This window comes from Microcaecilia unicolor, chromosome 1 (genome assembly GCF_901765095.1).
Source record: "Microcaecilia unicolor chromosome 1, aMicUni1.1, whole genome shotgun sequence".
Classification (NCBI taxonomy): domain Eukaryota; kingdom Metazoa; phylum Chordata; class Amphibia; order Gymnophiona; family Siphonopidae; genus Microcaecilia; species Microcaecilia unicolor.
The window spans coordinates 750,398,018-750,419,315 of record NC_044031.1 but is presented as its reverse complement, the minus strand read 5'-3'; the positions used below and the strand labels follow the sequence as shown (position 1 = coordinate 750,419,315).

Here is a 21,298-nt window from a genome sequence, read left to right as displayed (position 1 = left end):
CACTGCAATAAAACCGAGACACATCAGATGCGGCAGTTCAAGCCAGCTAATGAAAGCGATGATTTTTAGGCCCCATAATAGTTAAAGCCCTTAAGAATAAAGTATCCTCTTCAAGACTGTAGTCAAAAAGATATTGAAGAATCCAGCTGACTTTATTTAGTGCAATGCCACCTTCCAACCTCCTACAACAGAGGTGCTCACTCCCAGTTCTTGAGGGCCACCAGCAGGTCAGATTTCCAGGATATCCCTCATGAATATGCATGAGAGATATTTGCATACAGTGCTGCAGTAGGCACGCCGATCTCTCTCATGCATATTCACGAGGAACATCCTGAAAATCTGACCTGCTGGTGGCCCTTGAAGGCTGGGTATGAAGTCCAGTGTGCTACAGAATACCACACTGATGACAAGCAAAATCATGAAACTATGATGTTCATTTTCAAAGCAGATAGAAATCTCAAAATGCCTTTAAAAAGTTCATTTGCTAAAAACATCCAAATCCTGATCGTTCATCCGAAGAGCAAAAGGGGGGGGGGGGGGGGGGTGTTGTGGGCATGTTTTGGGTGGGACTAGGGAGGGCCCATAATCATGATGTCCAAAAGAGATTACCGATCAGGAACAACTACTATTACTTATCATTTCTATAGCGCTACTAGACGTACGCAGCGCTGTACAGTCCCTGCTCGACAGAGCTTACAATCTAATTAGGACAGACAAACAGGACAAATAAGAGATAATACTAAGACTATACATGACCCAGACCCAACCGAAATCTTCTCACTGTCTGATTAACCTCTTTACTATTAGTGAACAAACAATATCACTTCTTTCCTAATGTCGAACATGGTCTCTCCATAGTCGATGACCTAATGTATGTTATACTTCCAATCATCACTCACCTCTTCACTATGTATGTATGCACATGGTATATATATATATATATATACCATGAACTGTTTCATGTATGATATTTTTCATCGATATTACCTTATATGTATGCACCTCCATTTGTAATTCTGTTACCCGGAAATGGCAACCACCATGACGGCAAATGTAAGCCACATTGAGCCTGCAAATTGGTGGTAAAATGTGGGATACAAACCAGGGGCGTAGCCAGACTTCCATGGGAGGGGGGTCCATAGCCCAAGGGGAGGGGGCACATTTTAGCCCCCCCACCCCGGCGCCACCCCCCCCATCGCCGCCATTGCCGCCACCCACATCTTTGTCTGCTCCCCCTCCCGCCGTGAACCCTCCCCCGCCACCGCCTACCTTCGCTTTTGCTGGCGGGGGACCCCAATCCCTGCCAGCCGACATCCTCTCTGTCCTGCTGAGAGAAAAAAGTCTTCTTCCGGCTGTTGTTGTTCTGTTCTCTGAGTCTGACGTCCTGCACGTACAACGTGCAGGACGTCAGCATGCAACAGCCGGAAGAAGACTTTTTTCTCTCAGCAGGACGGAGAGGACGTCGGCTGGCGGGGATTGGGGTCCCCCGCCAGGATAAGCGAAGGTAGGTGGCGGCGGGGGCGGGTTCGCCGGGAGGGGGGTCCAGGCTGGAATCTACGGGGGCCCAGGCCCCCTCAGGCCCCACATAGCTACGCCACTGATACAAATGCTACAAATAAATAAATAAAAATAATAGGACAAATAAGAGCTAAAGGAATTACTCAGGTGGGGATGATAAAATAAGGGTACTGAACAAGTGAGTAATGGTTAAGAGTTAAAAGCAGCAGGAAGACATATCCAAGCCTAAAAAGAAGGATGTCCTAAAATTAGATCTGTTTCAATCATGTCCAGGGTACAAAAGGTTGCTCCAGTTGAGCAGCTGACCACTGAAGGGATTAAGGCATGACACCTCCTTAATTCTCCAGTGGCTGCTGTCCCTCTCCCTCTCCCCTGAAAGTGAAACAGGAGAGGAAAACCAGACTTGCCAGCTTATAATCGAAAGACAAAAACGCCTATATTGCGACCTAAATCGGGAGATAGGCGTTTATCTCCCAAAAACGAATAACGCGGTATAATCGAAAGCCGAACTTGGACGTTTTCAACTGCACTCCATCGCGGAAGCGTACAAAGTTGACGGGGGCGTGTTGGAGGCGTGGTGAAGGCGGGCCTGGGGCGTGGTTATCACCCGAACAGAGATGGGCGCCTTTCGCCGATAATGAAAAAAAAAGTATGCATTTGTAGCTTGAATTTAGGGCACTTTTCCTGGACCCTGTTTTTTCACGAATAAGGCCCCAAAAAGTGCCCTAAATGACCAGATTACCACCAGAGGGAATCGGGGATGACCTCCCCTGACTCCCCCAGTGGTCACTAACCCCCTCCCACCACAAAAAATGATGTTTCACAACTTTTTATTTTTACCCTCAAATGTCATACCCAACTCCCTGGCAGCAGTATGCAGGTCCCTGGAGCAGTTGTTAGGGGGTGCAGTGGACTTCAGGCAGGTGGGCCCGAGGCCCATCCCCCCCCCTACCTGTTACAATTGTGCTGCTTAATGCTTAGTCGTCCAACCCCCCCAAACCCACTGTACCCACATGTAGGTGCCCCCCTTCACCCCTTAGGGCTATAGTAATGGTGTAGACTTGTGGGCAGTGGGTTTTGAGGGGGATTTGGGGGGCTCAACACACAAGGGAAGGGTGCTATGCACCTGGGAGCTCTTTTACCTTTTTTTTTTTTTTTTTGTAAAAGTGCCCCCTAGGGTGCCCGGTTGGTGTCCTGGCATGTGAGAGGGACCAGTGCACTACGAATCCTGGCCCCTCCCACGAACAAATGCCTTGGATTTATTCATTTTTGAGCTGGGCGCTTTCATTTACCATTATCACTGAAAAACAAAAACGCCCAGCTCACAAATTGTCGAATAAAACATGGACGTCTATTTTTTTCGAAAATACGGTTCAGTCCGCCCCTTCACGGACTCGTTCTCGGAGATAAACGCCCATGGAGATAGACGTTTTCGTTCAATTATGCCCCTCCACGTCAGCTTCAGGTATTATGGCCATTCTGAAGAAAGTAGCAAGCAGGTTACAGGAGTAGCATAGTGGTCCGTGTGGTAGACAGTATATTATATTATATTTATTGCATTTGTATCCCACCTTTTCCCACCTATTTGTAGGCTCAAAGTGGCTTACAGAGTGTGGTTATGACATAATCATTTCGTGATAACAGGTTACAGTTCTTATAGTTTGAATGTTGGTAAGAGAAGATTATGCAGTAGACCAAGGGACACAGGCTCACATCCTACTTCAACTCTATTAATTATTTTCCAGGGTCTCCCTCCAGTAACAGAAAAATACACACTGTACCTAAAGATAAAAAGACACCTGCAAGCCTGAAAGCTACTGAAGTGGTGTAGATTCAGGTACAGTGGGTATTTTTCAGGTCCTGCATTTTCTAAAACTGCTAGCCAGACAGACATCCCTGTGCCCTGTTTCCCCCCATTTCTAATTTAAACATTTCAGTTCGTAAAATGGTTGTTCAGGATAGGTATCTCCAGTGTAAGGATGTCCTTCTCACATACTTTCGAACTCGATATCTGGATGCATTTCCTGTCCGAGAATAGCTGCGAGATGGACTGCTGTTTGTTTTTACTTTATGGGCAGGACGTCTCTATTCTGACTTGGACAGGTTTTTTTTTTGTTTTTTGTTTTTTTTTTAAATGCCCCTCCATGTGCGAATGAATGAGGCCAGAAAGCCAATACATCAAGAGGTTGGACTTACACAATAGCATTGTAAGTGATTGCAAAAAAAGACCAACTGCCCTATCCATTCTTCTCATTCACGTTGTTAAGGACATATTCCAGTATTCAGTCATAGAGCATAGACATCTGTAAGACATCTGATACTCCCAAGTTGTGAATATGGAGGCTAAGGAGAAGATGATACATGGAAACAATAACTGAAAAGCTACAACATCACAGTTCAAGGTGTCTCCCCTCAAGATAGGAGAATGCAGCCAAAACGTAAATGTAAAATAGAGTAATTATAGGCTCTTTCATAAATAAATATTGTGGATTTATTTCCACTGTGTATCAACTTAATGATGAAAGCTCAACAAGTACACACCTGCATTTATCATCTTATACAGCCTGATTTAAGAACTTTTATTGGGTGACCTGAAGCCAGAAGAGACACTTGGCTGAATTGTAGAATTGTTTTTGTCAAGAATGGGATGGACAAATTGTCCTTTAGATTTTCAGGTAGATGGATGTACCATTTTGATTTGGACAGAAATCAGATATCTCGAGGTACGGTTGAATACCACAATGTCTGTGAAGAGTCACACTGGATACGTAACCAAGACTGTTTGTTTGTTTTTAAATTAAGATTAGTGCGTAGGTTACGGGATTTACTCTCCTTTGAGAATTTTCAGGTGTAAGTAATTACTTTTCCCCTCTTGGATTATTGCAACGTTTTATTGTTTGGATTGCTGGGCTCTATGATACGAACACTCCAGGTTGCCCAAAATTCAGTGGAACGATTGTTAACAGGAAAATCTAGTAAGGAACGTATTACATCTACATTAGCATCATTGCACTGGCTGCCAATTGTTAATAGGTCCATCTCTGCTTGCTTCTACTCTTAACATTTATAAACCTAAACGTTTCTTTAAGGTCTGAGAACAAGCACTTATTGGACGTTCCAAGTTTTTGATCGGTCAGTTTGTTACGTCTCCGTACTACTACTTTTCAAACTGCGGAGCTTAAATTATGGAATACAGTACCAATGAAATGCATATAATTAAAACATTGCTCTCTTTCAGAAAACAGTTTAAAACATTTTTATTTTTAAAAGCATTTGGCGAAGCAGGAGGCTCTAAGGGGGAAAAAAAGGGTTGAAAGGTTCCTACATGGCTACCTTGGATCAATCACTGTTTTCAATGAATCTTTGTCTAGAGATTTTGTTTTGTTGTCTTAGAGACATGTTTTAATGATTGTGTATGTGATTTTTGTAATCCACCAAGAACGTAGGATTGTGCAGAATAAAAATTTGGATACATAACATAGCTTTTGTTTACTTCATGGACAGATGGACATGAAAGAACCCACACTATGGCGTTCATTTTCAAAGCATACAGATGTCTTGAAAGGCCAAAATGGACGTTCGTGTGCTTTAAATGTCAAAATCACGCTTTTGCAAATGTAGAATAGGAACATTCAACACTGCAGCACGTCCAAATAGAAAGGGGGCATGTTCTGGGTGTGTTTCAGATGGAATTAGAGAGGGCTTGAAATGTGGATGTTCAACAGCAATTACCAAAGGGGAAGAAACGTCCAGAAAAAGAAGGATGTCCTTATTTAGACCTGGTATTTGGCAGGGCCGCCGAGAGACTGGGCCGGACGTCAGACTCACAGAAACAGAAGCCTGCGCGGCCGCGTTGCTGATTTGCAAGGGCGGGCTTCTACATTGAGTGTTGCTAGTGGATGAGTAGCCTAGTGGTTAGTGCAGCAGACTCTGATTCTCGGGAACCAGGTTCAATTCCCACTGCAGCTCCTTGTGAATCTGGGCAAGTCACTTACCCCTCCATTGCCCCTGGTACAAAATAAGTACCTGAATATATGAAAACTGCTTTGAATGTAGTTGCAAAAACCTCTGAAAGGCTGTATATCAAGTCCAATTTCCCTTTCCCCTCCCATTCCTTGGCAGAATGGAAATCACAGATTCATGCATATGCCCCTTGGTTTTTTTACATAATTCATACACAAGAATTCAGATCATTTATAAGCATATAACCAGTGATGCACTGAAGCAAAAATATTGCAAAAGGCTGTTTACCAGAACGATCTCTTATCACAAGATTCCTCCCTTCTTTCAAGTGTATTGCCAGGAGATAAGACGTCAAGCTGGGCAAGTTGCCCAAAGAGTCAGCTCCTCCATTCTGCAAAGAGGAAAAAAATCCAGTTACTACCACTCAATGATGCTGCAGGATCAGAGCTGGAGTTATGCACAGGCAAATTCCACCCTTTCTAAATGGATTTATGATAACTTCTACCTTATTTTCCTTGATCTCCCCACCCGATTTTGGACCTCACATCACTTCCCACCGCCCACCTAATGATTTTGGTGATATCAGTAGCGTCAGTTGTATCCATAGAAGGTTTAGGGGCCCTTTTACTAAGCAGTGTATGAACCTATGCGCGCCCAACACGCACCAATTCAGAACTACTGCCCGTCTACCGTGTGGCCCAGGCAATAATTTCATTTTTTACTCGCGCCCACTACACGCACTGGAAAATATATTTTCTTTTCCAGCATGCGGTGCTAACCGGGCGGTAATCTGCATTGTGCACGCGCTGACGACTACCGCCCGGTTAACGCATGAGACCTTACCGCTAAGTGAATGGGTGGCAGTAAGGTCTCAAGCCCAAAACGGACGCGCACCAATTTTCATTTTGCCGCATGTCCATTTTCGGCCGAAAACAAAAGGCCTTTTTTTCCAGGCGTGTTGAAAAATGGATCTGCGCGCATCCAAAACACGCACCTACACTAGCGCAGACCATTTTTCAGTGCACCTTAGTAAAAGGACCCCTTAGTAAGATCAGGGACAGTCATCATGTGCATACTAGGGATGGGCATTTGTTTACAACGATATGGGGAATGTCAATAATACATCCCACATGTCATTCCATGTCATTTTCATACAAGAATAAATAATAGCAGAAATAAAGCATGAAAATTATTATGGAACTGCACTCTCATCTGGGATCCTTTGTTATTATTTAATATTTTTAAATACTCGACGGATACTAGAGGGATTCAAAGCGTTTGCCAGACTGGCGGCATATTTCGGCATTACAACCATATTGCAATTTTGGAGACTTAAAGAGGCGCCCCCTCTTCAGGTGTGGCGAACACAGATGATTAAGCAAATGAGAGTGGACAGGTGTGGAGTCACTGATATGGATAGCTTGTCGGGCCAGCGGTTTAGGGCGCAGTGGGAGCCCTTGTGGGTTACCCTCCCTCCTCAAAGGAGAAGCTGCTTGTTAAATTTCTAGTACTCCTTGGACCACAAAATTTTGAATTTTATGCCCAGCGAGATTAGCTGAGGAAACCGGGGAACATCAGTAAACTCCAGCCTTGAAATGCATTTAGTGTGCGAAATAGCCTCATACTGCTGGATTCAGGGAATACGAGACACGTGAAGGGCATTACCAGCAGTATACTAGCTCATCTGAAATGTCTAGGTTCACGTAGGTACCCCAGGAACGCATGGGCGAGGGAGTTGGGAGGGGGAAGGGCGGGGGGAGCTAAGCACAATTCGGAATGGCACTGATAATTGGAAATGCCTGGGTGATGACGGGATTTACTGATAGTGTGTGGTATTTGTTCTGTAGCTGGATGTGAATCCTTTAAGAATCACTGGTACATATCGCCTGTCGTCAACTGCAAGTAGAATTATAAAAAGAGGATTATTGAGGGGAGGGGGAGGAGGGTGGGGAGGGGGGGAAGGGAGAAAATGTTCACAAAAGGTTGATGATAGACTTCCATATGTTATTACTAGTTTGAACGTTCTTCCAATGGTATTTTTGTGTCTGCCAGTTGCTAGATGTATTTATCTTGTTTATCATCAATAAAAAAATGATGAGACCTAAAACCCAGATACGCTAACCGCTGTTACCACAACCTCCGGCAGTGAGTTCCAGAGCTTAACTATTTCTTTGAGTGAAAAAATATTTCCTCCTATTTGTTTTAAAAGTATTTCCATGTAATTTCATTGAGTGTCCCCTGGTCTTTGTACTTTTTGAAAGAGTGAAAAATCGATTTCACTTCTACCTGTTCTACACCACTCAAAATTTTATAGACCTCAATCATATCCCCCTTCAGCCGTTTCTTTTCCAAGCTAAAGAACCCTAACTTCTTGAGCCTTTTCTCACATGGGAGGATTTCTATCCCCTTTATCATTTAGGTCGCTCTTTTTTTGAATCTTTTCTAATTCTGCTATATATTTTTTATCCCCTAGTGTTCAAAAACTGAATGGTATCAGCGTGTTGACACTCACCATTTGGTCCTCGAACTGCTGGGAGGTCATTGAAGATTCCAGGTCAGTACTTTCACTTTGATCCTGTCGAAACAGAGAAGCTGCGTATAACACATGTCATGTATGACACTTTATACCCTTCTGTATGATTTTGCAGAACCTGATATAACAGAGGACCAAGACTGGCTCAAACACAGGAAAAATACAAAGGACTCACACATTATAGCTAGTTCTTATATTTCAGTAAACACCAAAAGTAGAGGAGTGTGGTAGCCGTGTTAGTCCACTCTTAAGGTTATCAATAGAAATCAAACAAAATAAAACATGGAAAAGAAAATAAGATGATACCTTTTTTATTGGACATAACTTAATACATTTCTTGATTAGCTTTCGAAGGTTGCCCTTCTTCGTCAGATCGGAAATAAGCAAATGTGCTAGCTGACAGTGTATATAAGTGAAAACATTCAAGCATTACTATGACAGTCTGACAGGGTGGGAGGAGGGGGGTGGGTCGGAGGTATGCATGGGGACATCAAAGCATATCATTGATATTCTAACAGGATGGGTGTGGATAGGTGAGGGGTGGGGTGATCAACAGAGACATACAGCTTTATGGTTTATAATAGGCTAGGAACCCCAGATCCTTGTTAAGTCCTTTCTGTTGGGTGTTAAAATATTCAATCATTCTGACTTCAAAGGTCTTACGTTCTTGTATGGTTTTAAAGTTACCTCTCAGGATTCTCACTGTGAAGTCACTGTTGATCACCCCACCCCTCACCTAGCCACACCCATCCTGTTAGAATATCAATGATATGCTTTGATGTCCCCATACCTCCCTCCTACCCACCCCCATCCTCCCACCCTGTCAGACTGTCAAAGTAATGCTTTGATGTTTCTCTTATATATACTACCTGCTACCACATTTGCTTATTTCCGATCTGACGAAGAAGGGCAACCTTCGAAAGCTAATCAAGAAATGTATTAAGTTATGTCCAATAAAAAAGGTATCATCTTATTTTCTTTTCCATGTTTTATTTTGTTTGATTTCTATAGATTCTACATGGAATGTTGCTATTCCACTAGCAACATTCCATGTAGAAGTCAGCCCTTGTAGATCACCAATGTGGCCGCGCAGGCTTCTGCTTCTGTGAGTCTGACGTCCTAACGTGCAGGACGTCAGACTCACAGAAACAGAAGCCTGCGCAGCCTTCTACATGGAATGTTGCTAGTGGAATAGCAACATTCCATGTAGAATCTCCAATAGTAGCAACATTCCATGTAGAATCTCCAATGGTATCTATTTTACTGTCATAGTAATGCTTGAATGTTTTCACTTATATACACTGTCAGCTAGCACATTTGCTTATTTCCGATCTGAGGAAGAAGGGCAACCTTCGAAAGCTAATCAAGAAATGTATTAAGTTATGTCCAATAAAAAAGGTATCATCTTATTTTCTTTTCCATGTTTTATTTTGTTTGATTTCTATTGATAAGTAAACACCAAAGAAATTTCAAGCTGCACCGCATGACAAGTAATTCACTCCTAAAATGAAGGTCTGAGACAAACTGGAAGATGGTTTTGTTAGATTTTTATTTCTTAACTTGGGAAATTTTCATGCATTTTTAGTAGTTTTAAAATCACATTTTCATATATTCAATTCTAGTACTGAATTGGGCACTAGAGAGCTATATCTGCAGGCTGGTGACAGTTGAAATTGCTCCAAATAAATGTATCTAACTAAATTTAACTGATTAGACAGAGAATTAACCGGTTAAATTTAACTATTTGTAAAACCTGACTTACCTGAAAAATTTAACTAGACAGTACTGAATATTGGTGCTATTCATCTATTTTTAAACTATTTTTTGAGGGTGGGAGGGGGTTAGTGACCACTGGGGGAGTAAGGGGAGGTCATCCCCGATTCCCTCTGATGGTCATCTGGTCAGTTCGGGCACCTTTTCATAGCTTGGTCGTAACAAAAATAGGACCAAGTAAAGTCGTTCAAGTGCTCGTCAGGGACACCCTTTTTTTTCGATTATGGGTCGAGGACGCCCATGTGTTAGGCACGCCCGCCTTCGCGACAGAAAGCAGTTGGCGATGCCCAAAATCAGCTTTCGATTTGGGCAACCCTGGGAGAAGGATGCCCATCTTCCGATTTGTGTCGAAAGATGGGCGTCCTTCTCTTTCGAAAATAAGTCTGATAGCGCGACTGGTTGTGCATAAAGTTTGGTGAGTAACTGTGGACTTACACTATGTTTACATTTAACAAAGGGGCCCTTTTACTAAGGTGCACCAAAAAGGGCCCGCGCTGGTGCAGGCACATGTCTTGGACGTGCGCAGGTCCATTTTTCAACGTGTCTGGAAACAAGGTCTTTTTTCTGCCCAAAAAATGGAAGTGCGGCAAAACTAAAACCAGCGTGCGTCCATTTTCAGCCTGAGACCTTACCGCCACCCATTGATTTAGCAGTAAGGAGTCACGCATAAACCGGGCGGTAATCGTCAGCACGCGTAAACTGCCGATTACCGCCGGGTAAGAACCACGTGGTAGAAAACAGAAAATATTTTCTACCGCATGTTTTGGACGCGTGTGAAAAATGGAATTACTGCCCGGGGCACGAAGTAGCCGGTAGGTAGTTCCAATTTGACGCGTATTTTACGTGCATAGGTGCCTACGTGCCTCAGTAAAAGGGCCCCAAGTGGTTTACAATTCATAAAATACAATAAGATAATAAAAAAAAACAAAGGGGCCCTTTTACTAAAGGGTTGACGCAAGGCAACCCAGAACTACTGTCGGCCCAATGTGGGTGCCAGCAGTAGTTCCACCCCCACGCATGCCATTGCCGGTGCTACAGAAAATCAGGTCTGATTTTCTAGCGCAGGGGTTACTCAGCGCTAATTGGGCGCTGCAGTAAAAGGGGTCCTGGCGTGTAGTAAAAATTGCCGCCACCACTAGCGAAGGGCCCCTTTTACCGCAGCGTAGTAAAAGAGCCCCAAAGCCTAGGGCATCCATATCAGAAGTCAGTCATACGCTATAGACTTATATTCCTCCTACGTCATGTGTCTTGCAGGAATGCCAAGACATCCCACTAGTATAGTTTATTACTGCAATCTAAGTCAGCATCAAAAGTTTGTTTAAAGGATAAGGTTTTAACAAGGCCTTAAACCCACTGAAATTTGTTTCAGCCTGTATAGTACCTGGCATATTATTCAATAAGGAAGCTGCAACATTAAAAAAAGCCTTGGACTGGGTAGGTTCCCGTCGATCCCTTTCTGGATTTGGTATAATCGTTTTATTATCTTGTAGGGAGCCCAGACTTCTGAGTGGTGTATAAGAAAGAGTCATTGGATATAAATAACCAGGACATTGTCCATAATCATCTACGGCAATGCCCCGGGATACATGACAGACCTCATAGACCTACCAACCAGGAACACAACAAGATCAACACAAACACACCTAAATCTCCATCACCAAAGCTGCAAAGGACTCAAATACAAATCAACCTATGCATCCAACTTCTTCTATATAAGCACACAACTATGGAACACATTACCAACCACCGTGAAGACTACATATGACCACCTAAACTTCCAGAAACTCCTAAAAACTAACCTGTTCGAAAAGGCATACCCGAACGATCCAACTTAAATGCCTTAACCCTGCAATACAACAACATAAAAGCTCGTACTGGACATAACGTAACTCTTCACCCTTATGATCCCCAATGTATCTATCAACATGAACTTTACTCTACCATAACCTCACTCTGTATTTGTTCATCCCGGTATTGGTGATCGCCTCTACTGTACTGTGTAAGCCACATTGAGCCTGCAAATAGGTGGGAAAATGTGAGATACAAATGTAACAAATAAATAAATAAATAAAATAATGCGCTAGATTCTAATTATCAAGCTGAACATAATCAGTGCTGAAAAAAAATAAGCTAAGATGTATTCTATGAATTGCGCCTAAATTATACGAGGAATGGGCATATTCTATAACACTGAGTGTAAATTCTAGGAACAACCATGACCTGCCCATGACCTGTCCATGTCCACGCCCTCTTTTCAGATCTGTGTCTTACAATTTATGTGCATCACTTTATAGAATCCGCTTAGACATTTGCGTGCATAAATTGTAACCAAAGCCAATTAGTGCCAATAATTGCTCATTAAGTTCAATTAGCACCAAATGGCTTGTTCAGCTAATTAAAAATTGTGCATGCAAATCCAGAATATGACTGGATTTGTGAACGCAACTCAAGTTGCGCTATATAGAATACAGGGGAATATGGTTTATGGGCTAAAGTCGGTAATTTGAATTTTACCCTAAAACTGCCATTGGTGCCTCTTTTTCTGGCACCTAACTTTTAGCAACTTATATGCAATTTATCCCAGAATCAACAGAACAGCTCTGACTTGGGACAGTATTCGCACAAGTGTAATAAACGTAAACAATTTCCAGTGTCACAGGAGATGGCTAAGTGGAACCTACTTAAGGTTTCTAAAAGGTTTTTTGTACCCACTCCTTGGGATTCTCAATCATGTTAAAGCAGGTACATTAATGCTGGCATCAGTCAGCTGAAGATTGCTGTGCCCAGTGCCAAAGATTTTGCATTCCCTTCCTGCTTCAACATGAACAGGACAAATGGAAAGCTACAGGTGTCAGCTTTGCTATTGCGAAGTGGCTCTGGGAAATAGGAAGCTGTCACATCTGTGGCCGTGACCACCCTCAGACTTACCTTATTTCTGGGGGTCAGCTTCTAAGCTGGCTTCTGCCTATCCTTTCTGGATTTTGGAAGTTAAATCATTTGAAAATTCTTTGACCAGACTGTACCAATTCTGGTCCCATCCAGAGAATTGCCTTAACAACAGTAGTTAGCTGACACTTTGGGACTGCAGAGGAGACGCTTCCGGGTTAGAAGCAGGAGGTAGCGTGTTTGAATCGCTACCGCTGCTGTTGAGAGTGAGACAGAGGGAGGAGGTAGATCGTGCGATCGTGGCGGCGGTAGGCAGCGTCTGGGAAGCGCTGTCGTCAGAGAGAGGGCGGGCAGGTGGAATGGAATGGAATGGGAGGGAAGGATGCATGGGGGTGAAGGAGAATCGCTGGACATGGATGGGAGCGGGAGGGGAGGGGAGGGGAGAGAGGAGAGTCACTGGGGATGGATGGATGGGTGCATGGATGGATGGATGGAGGTGCGGGTCAAGGGAGAGAGGAGAATTGCTGGGGATGATGGATGGATGGATGGAGGTGGAGGGCAGGAGAGAGAGGAGAATTGCTGGGAATGGATGGATGGAGGGGACAGGGGCAAGAACAGAATTGCTGGGGATGGATGGATAGGGGCAGGGGAGAGAAGAGAATTGCTGGGTGTGGATGGATGGAGGGGAGAGGAGAGAGGAAGGTTGCTGGACATGGGTGGATGGAGGGGAGGGCAGGGGCCGAGGAGGGTTGCTGGACATGGATGGATGGAGGGAAGGGCAGGAGAGAGGAGGCTGCTGGATATGGATGAAGGAGAGGGAAGGGAGAGAGAAGAAATGCTGGACATGGATGGAGGGAAGGGAAGAGTGAGGAAGGAGATGAGATGAGGGAAAAGGAAGAGAGGAGAAAATTGCACATGGATGAAGAAAATAGGCAAAAGCTGGATCCACTGGACAGTCAAGTCTCAGGAGGACCCAGAGCAAGAAATGAAGAAGAAAGGCGGAAAGTAAAGAAATAAATGGAAAGGAAGCCCTGGAAACGGAGTAAAGAGGACAGATAGCAGCAGAATCAAATACTGGGCCAGTATGATCAGAAAAATAAAGTCACCAGACAGCAAAGGTAGAAAAAAAATCATTTTATTTTCATTATAATGATTGGAACATGTCCACTTTGAGAATCAGGTGATCAACATTAAAAGTTTATATTTATTTACTTATTTATGGCATTTTATCCCACATTAAACATGAATTAGATTGGAACCTGGGATCATTTAATGTTTTTTTTCCTGGAGAGAGTAATGCATTGCCTCCCCCACCCCCCAGGCTCTCTCCCCGGCTATAGCCAGCTCTGCAATTTTGAGGGGAGGTGCACAGGTGGACGGGGGGGGGGGGGGGGGGGTGCAGAGGTGGACCGGGGAGAGAGCCTGTTGTTAAACATTTACCAGCACACCACTGTCTAGTGCCCACCCATCCAACCTGTTGGCCCACCCAAAAATTGACATCTGGCTATGCCACTGCTTCCAGGGAAGAAGCCTGACAAAAGCTCCTCTGCCTTTAAAAGATTTTTGTCTTCTACAAACTTTCAACAACAAAAACAGTAACGTGGAGGGGCATAATCAAACTGGGTGCCCATCTTTCAGGGCGCCCCGGCAAAGGGGCGGAGCATCCCGTATTATTGAAACAAGATGGGCGTCCATCTTTCATTTTGATAATATGGTCGGGGACGCCCAAATCTTGACATTTAGGTCGACCTTAGAGATGGGCGACCTCGGTTTTCGCCGATAATGGAAACCGAGGACGCCCATCTGAAAAACAACCAAATCCAAGGCATTTGGTCGTGGAGGAGCCAGCATTCGTAGTGCACTGGTCCCCCTCACATGCCAGGACACCAACCGGGCATCCTAGGGGGCACTGCAGTGGACTTCACAAATTGCTTCCAGCTACATAGCTCCCTTACCTTGTGTGCTGAGCCCCCCAAAACCCACTACCCACAACAATACACCACTACCATAGCCCTTAGGGATGAAGGGGGGGCACCTACATGTGGGTACAGTGGGTTTCAGGTGGGTTTCGGAGGGCTCCCATTTACCACCACAAGTGTAACAGGTGAGAAGGGGGTGGGCTTGGGTCCGCCTGTCTGAAGTGCACTGCAGTACCCACTAAAAACTTCTCCAGGGACCTGCATACTGCTGTGATGGAGCTGGGTATAATATTTGAGGCTGGCATAGAGGCTGGAACAAATATTTTAAAATTTTATTTTTTAGGGTGGGAGAGGGTTGGTGACCACTGGGGGAGTAAGGGGAGGTCATCCCTGATTCCCTCCGGTGGTCATCTGGTCATTTAGGGCAAATTTTTGTGGCTTGGTCGTAAAAAAAAGGATCAAGTAAAGTTGGCCAAGTGTTCGTTAGGGACGCCCTTCTTTTTTCCATTATCGGTCGAGGATGCCCATGTGTTAAGCACACTCCCTCACACACCCACAAGACGCCCTGCCTCTGGCTTACCTACATCCCTGTGGTCCAGCTGGGTCATTGGGGGCAGGAGCACAGCCCCTAGCTGCATCTCTGTAAAATGGCTGCCCTGACCTCTCATGGCAGCTCATAGGAGTGAAGGGGCTGTGTTCCTGCCCCCAATGACCACGCTGGACCACCAGGGATGTAAGTAAGCCCGGGGATGGACTTGGGGAAAATCCACTGCTTTCTAGGATAAGCAGCATAAAATCTGTTTTACTGTTCTGGGATCTTGCCAGGTACTTGTGACCTGGATTGGCTACTATTGGAAACTGGATACTGGACTTGATGGACCTTCGGTCTGTCCCAGTATGGCAATGCTTATGTGGGAGATAGCACAGGCTACATCAGAATAGGGTCTGTGACTCCTTCATGTCCTTCTCCCAAGGTCACACACTACCCAAATGGGTCCTCTGAAAGCTGTCCAGCAGGCAGGTGCGAGAATACTCCTCAAAGAAAATGTAAACTGAAAACTCCAAATTATTTACTCATCCCCAAGTGTCAGAAGATGTACAACAACAAATATTTCATTTCATTTATTAGCAGTTATATCCTACATTATCCAAAAACATTTTCGGTTCAATGTGGTTTACATTCAATATCATAAACTACAGAAACAGTAAACATATAGTATTGGAAATTTAAAAAATCTAAAATGTCATGTTTTTGTCGCGTCATACACAAACTGTAGCACAGGTACAAAGAACAAGTTCCAACCACACACTGTGCACAATGTTAAATATACTCTTGTAGTGTTAACACGACCAATATTCCCCGGATTTTTTTCTGTTTTACGGGTTTTATATTCAAATATATTTTATTGAAAGGATAACATCTGATTACAGTCATGGGTGTCACCGCATTAATCAACAGTATGTCATCACATTAACATTAGTAATAACAAGTATAGTAATAGGTTTTTAAATTTTTTCATTAGGAAGAAAAAAAGACTTCAGAAGCCTACCGTGCCACACCACAGACAGTTTTGAGCACTAAATAGGTACTCGGCTCAATCATGGGTCAAAAAATAGAACTTCTTTTATCAAGCACAAATAGCCAGCCCTTAACTTCTTGCAGCAATCCCGACGGGGACCCGTTTCGCCACCCATGATTGAGCTGTGTACCTATTTGTTGTTATTTTGTTGTTACATTTGTACCCCACGTTTTCCCACTCATGGCAGGTTCAATGCGGCTTACATGGGGCAATGGAGGGTTAAGTGACTTGCCCAGAGTCACAAGGAGCTGCCTGTGCCTGAAGTGGGAATCAAACTCAGTTCCCCAGGACCAAAATCCACCACCCTAACCACTAGGCCACTCCTCCACTGTTGCTACTACTTGAGATTCTATATGGAATGTTGCTATTCCACTAGCAACATTCCATGTAGAAGTCGGCCCTTGCAGATCACCAATGTGGCCGCGCAGGCTTCTGCTTCTGTGAGTCTGACATCCTGCATGTACGTGCAGGACGTCATACTCACAGAAACAGAAGCCTGCGCAGCCTTCTACATGGAATGTTGCTAGTAGAATAGCAATATTCCATGTAGAATTTCCAATAGTAGCAACGTTCCATGTAGAATCTCAACAGTAGCAACATTCCATGTAGAATCTCCAATAGTAGCAACATTCCATGTAGAATCTCCAATAGTATCTATTTGATTTTTGTTACATTTGTACCCTGCGCTTTCCCACTCATGGCAGGCTCAATGTGGCTTACATGGGGCAATGGAGGGTTAAGTGACTTGCCCAGAGTCACAAGGAGCTGCCTGTGCCTGAAGTGGGAATCGAACTCAGCTCCTCAGGACCAAAGTCCACCACCCTAACCACTAGGCCACTCCTCCACTCAAAACTGTCTGTGCTGCCAGGGGCGTAGCCAGACAACAGATTTTGGGTGAACCTAGGCAAGTAGTGGGTGGGCACCAAGTGTTCTCTCCCCCCCCCCCCCCCCCCAAAAAAAAAAAATATTTAAGTTGGCAGGAAAACGTTTCTTTCCACCTTGGCAGTCTGCAGCAGGCGTGCGCTGAAAACTGAGCATGTGCAGGTGCTCGCTATCATGGAGAGTAGCATTTTCGTTACCATCAGGGAGAAGTCTTCAGCTGGCGGAGCTTGGGATCACCACCAGCTACCGTTAAACGTGTGCTACTGGGTGGGCCTTGGCCACTGGTGCTGCGGCACTGAGCACGGTAGGCTTCTGAAGTCTTTTTTTTCCTCCTAATGAAAAAATTCAAAACCCGTAAAACCGAAAATATCTGGGGAATATTGATCGTGTTAACACTACAAGAGTATATATATAACATTGTGCACAGTATGTTTTTGTCATGTGACATTAACAGTGTGCACTTTTTTGAAAGAGTGTACAATATTCATGAACAGTGAGAACAGTCTGCTAAGAGGGTGACTGTTACACGACAGATAAAGAGCAGCATGGCCCATGCAGTCTATCCAGAAAGGCACCTTGTGCGACTTACCCCCTCCCTTCACTACGTCTTTATCTTTGTAACTGACACCCAGTGCAGTCGATACCCTGTATGCCTCTTTTTTTCTTTAAAGTGTTGTCAGCACAGCAAACGAAGAGGGAAGGCACTCAGACAAAGGTCTATCTGAAATTATAACTTTGCAGGTGTAGCTCCCGATGAAGCAGAAAAGTGAAACGGAAGCGCTCTGTTGAGCTCACCGAACAAGTGGATAGACACATTCAGTTAAGTGCCTGTTTTATTTATATGACAACTTCAATATAAAAATAAATGAAAGTGTGAAGGAGAAAAATATTGGAAAAGAAAAAAATACTTTCAAAAAAACAAAAAAAAAATCACAAAAATGAAGGTTATTGGAACAGTGAGGAAGCTCGCTGAGCGACTGAGATAGAAAACAAACTCCACAGGCTGAGCTTCTGAGGTCTTTTCCTTCGAAGAGTAAAATAAGCACTAGCTTATTCTGTAGTAAAAATTTCTTTAAGGTGTGAAAATTATTTTACTTGTACTCTGAATGGAGATACTCACATCTCTCTCATTCTGGGGTCCTTTTACTAAGCTGCGGGGAAAAGGGCCCTGCGCTGTCAGCAGGGGCCATTTTTCCCATGCATCAGGGCCATTTGTCCCACAGCCAGTAACCCCCCCCTCTCCCACCAAAAAAATGGCCACACGATGAGAGAACTCTCATAAACCGCAAATAGTTAGGCGAGGTTTATAGAATAGCGCTTATGCCCGGGAACAGTGCCTAACTTTAAGTGCGGCCATTTGCATCAACTGAAACGTGGTGCATATCTTCATGCCTAAATTAGGCGCATAGTCCCATTATTCTACAACTCCCCGCGTAAATTTTAGAAACGCCTCCCCCCCCCCCGTTCCACCCATGACCCTCCCATTTCTACACCCCTTTTTGAACTCCTGTGTAAAGTTTAGGCGCAGATCCCATGCCTAAATTTACATGCGTATATTTTAATTAAATCTAATTAGTGTCAATAATTGCTTTCAATAAGCCAATTATCAGCGTTAATTAGCTTGTTATTCAATTAAATTGCCCAAATCTGTGCACACAGTTTTAAGCGACTTTTATAGAATTTGGGGGTGTACTGTATACTGCATACCTTATAAAAAATGTGCCCTCATCGCAATTCTGCCTTTGCTCTGCCCAGGAATATCTTACATACTGATCATGTAAAAGTTGACACATTCTTTCTATGTGCCTCCTTTCCCCGAATATATACAGTCATACAATTTTATCTTTCCCCCTAAACCTACCTCTCCTCTCCCCCCTCTCTCTATTTCTGTGGATGGCACTATCATTCTCCCTGCCTCATCAGCTCGTAACCTTGGGGTCATCTTTGACTCCTCTCTCTCTCCTTCTCTGTCCACATTCAGCAGATTATCAAAACCTGTCGTTTCTTTCTCTATAACATCAGCAAAATCCGTCCCTTCCTCTCTCAGCACTCTACCAGAACCCTTATCCACACTCTTATCACCTCTCGCCTAGATTATTGCAACCTGCTTCTCACCGGCCTCCCACTTAGCCATCTCTCTCCTCTTCAATCAGTCTAAAACTCTGCTGCGCGACTCCTGCGCGACTCATTTTCCGCCAAAGTCGGTATGCTCACATTAGCCCTCTCCTTAAGTCACTTCACTGGCTCCCTATCCGTTTCCGCATTCAATTCAAACTTCTTTTATTGACCTATAAGTGCATTAACTCTGCCGCAACCCAGTACCTCTCCACTCTTGTCTCTCTCTATGCCCCCCCCCCCCCTCAGGTACTCCGTTATGTAGATAAATCTCTCTTATCTGTCCCCTTCTCCTCTACTGCTAATTCCAGACTCCATTCCTTTTATCTTGCTGCACCTCACGCCTGGAATAGACTACCCGAGCCTATACGTCTAGCCCCATCTTTGGCCGTTTTCAAGTCCAAACTTAAAGCCCACCTCTTTACCACTGCTTTTGACTCCTAACCACTACTCACTTGTCCTGTCCTTTTATCCTCACCTCTTTATTCCCTTACCCTTATTGTTCTGTCTGTTTACCTGTCTTATCTAGATTGTGAGCTCTTTGAGCAGTGACTGTCTTTTTTGTGTATGGTGTACAGCGCTGTGTATGCCTTGTAGCGCTATAGAAATGATAAGCAGTATTTGTCAGTAGGCTTTATAGGCGGAAAAAGCCTTATAAAATTACCCCATGGTAATTCTAAAACTAGTCATGGAAGAAAGAACAAAACAACTGGAGAAAAAGATACTGAGATAGGGAGAGACCAAAATTTGGAGAAAGAAGAGATGGAACGAGGGCAACACAAATGTGAAGGGCACAGCAATGGACAAAGAAAGAGCATTTTAGAAAGATACAGAGAATTAGGACTCATACACACACAGGGCCCCTTTTACTAAGCCGTGTAAGCATCTTCGCATGCCCAACGCACGCCAAAATGAAGTTGCCGCCCGACTACCGCGTGGCTGTTGTGGTAATTTAATTTCTGGTGAGCGTCCGATACATATCAGACACGCCTACATTTGCTGCGTGTAGGTCATTACCTCCCCGTTACTGCGTGAGACTTTACCGCTAGGTCAATGGCTGGGGGTAAGGTTGCAGAACCAAAATGAATGTACGGCAATTTTGATTTTGCCGCAGGTCCATTTTCAGCAAAAACTTTAAAAAGGCCTTATTTACAGGTGCGCTGAAAACATGGATCGGCATGCACCCAAAACCCACGCCTACACTGTCACAAGCCATTTTTCAGCACACCTTAGTAAAAGGACCCCACACACACACACACACACATAACTTGTGTACTGACATACAGGACCAGATGCTATATACGGTGCCAAAAATTTCAGTGCCAAAAAAAAGTGCTATTCTATAAGCCACACTTAAAGTTAGGCGCGGTTTATTTTTTATTTATTGCATTTGTATCCCACATTTTCCCACCTTTTTGCGGGTTCAGTGTGGCTTACAATATGAGTTAAATGTTGGAAATACAATTTGTTACAGATTGGTTATGGATTACATTTTGCAGAGTTATGCGAAACAATTGAAGTGTCGTTAAGGAATGTAACAATGGAGCACAAACATTGAAACATTGGAAGGAAACAATGGGAGCTTAGAGGGCGATATAAAGACATATGATATATATCTTTCTGTGATTGAAGGTATGAATGATGTGATATTATGGGAATGAGAGTTCAGAGGTGACTGTGTGATGCATTCGTGAACAGTAGGTGTGGACTTTATGTGTTTTGGTTCTTTCCGTAAATCTTTTCGAAAAGATGGGTCTTCAATGATCTGCGGAAGGAAGCTTGCTCGTTGATTGTTCTTAAGTTGCGTGGCAGTGTATTCCAATACTGCGTGCTCATGTGAGAAAAGGTTGAATAGAATAGCGCTTATGCCTGGGAATCGTGCCTAACTTTAGGCGCAGTCATTTCCACCAACTGAAACATGGTGCAAATGTACACGCCTACATTAGGCGTGTATTCCCGTTATTCTATAACAACGTGAATTAATTTTAGGAATGTCCCCGTTCCACCTATGCCCCTTCCATGTCTGCGTCCCCTTTTCAGATCACGCATAAACGCCAATTAAATCTAATTAGTGCCAATAATTGCTTTTTGAAAAGCCAATTGGTGCTAATTAGCTCATTATTCTATTA

At 43.9% G+C, this 21,298-nt stretch overlaps 1 protein-coding gene across 1 annotated transcript in view; it reads right to left on the bottom strand.

Annotated features, from left to right (window-relative positions):
* MCTP2 (multiple C2 and transmembrane domain containing 2) overlaps positions 1-21,298 on the bottom strand; it is a 376,016-nt gene that overhangs the window by 242,526 nt on the left and 112,192 nt on the right. Inside the window, exons 3-4 of the mRNA XM_030189721.1 lie at positions 7,994-8,056; positions 5,770-5,872 (exon numbers count right to left, since the gene is read on the bottom strand). Of these exons, the coding sequence (XP_030045581.1) occupies positions 5,770-5,872; positions 7,994-8,056 (166 nt within the window). The remainder of the gene's footprint in view (positions 1-5,769; positions 5,873-7,993; positions 8,057-21,298) is intronic.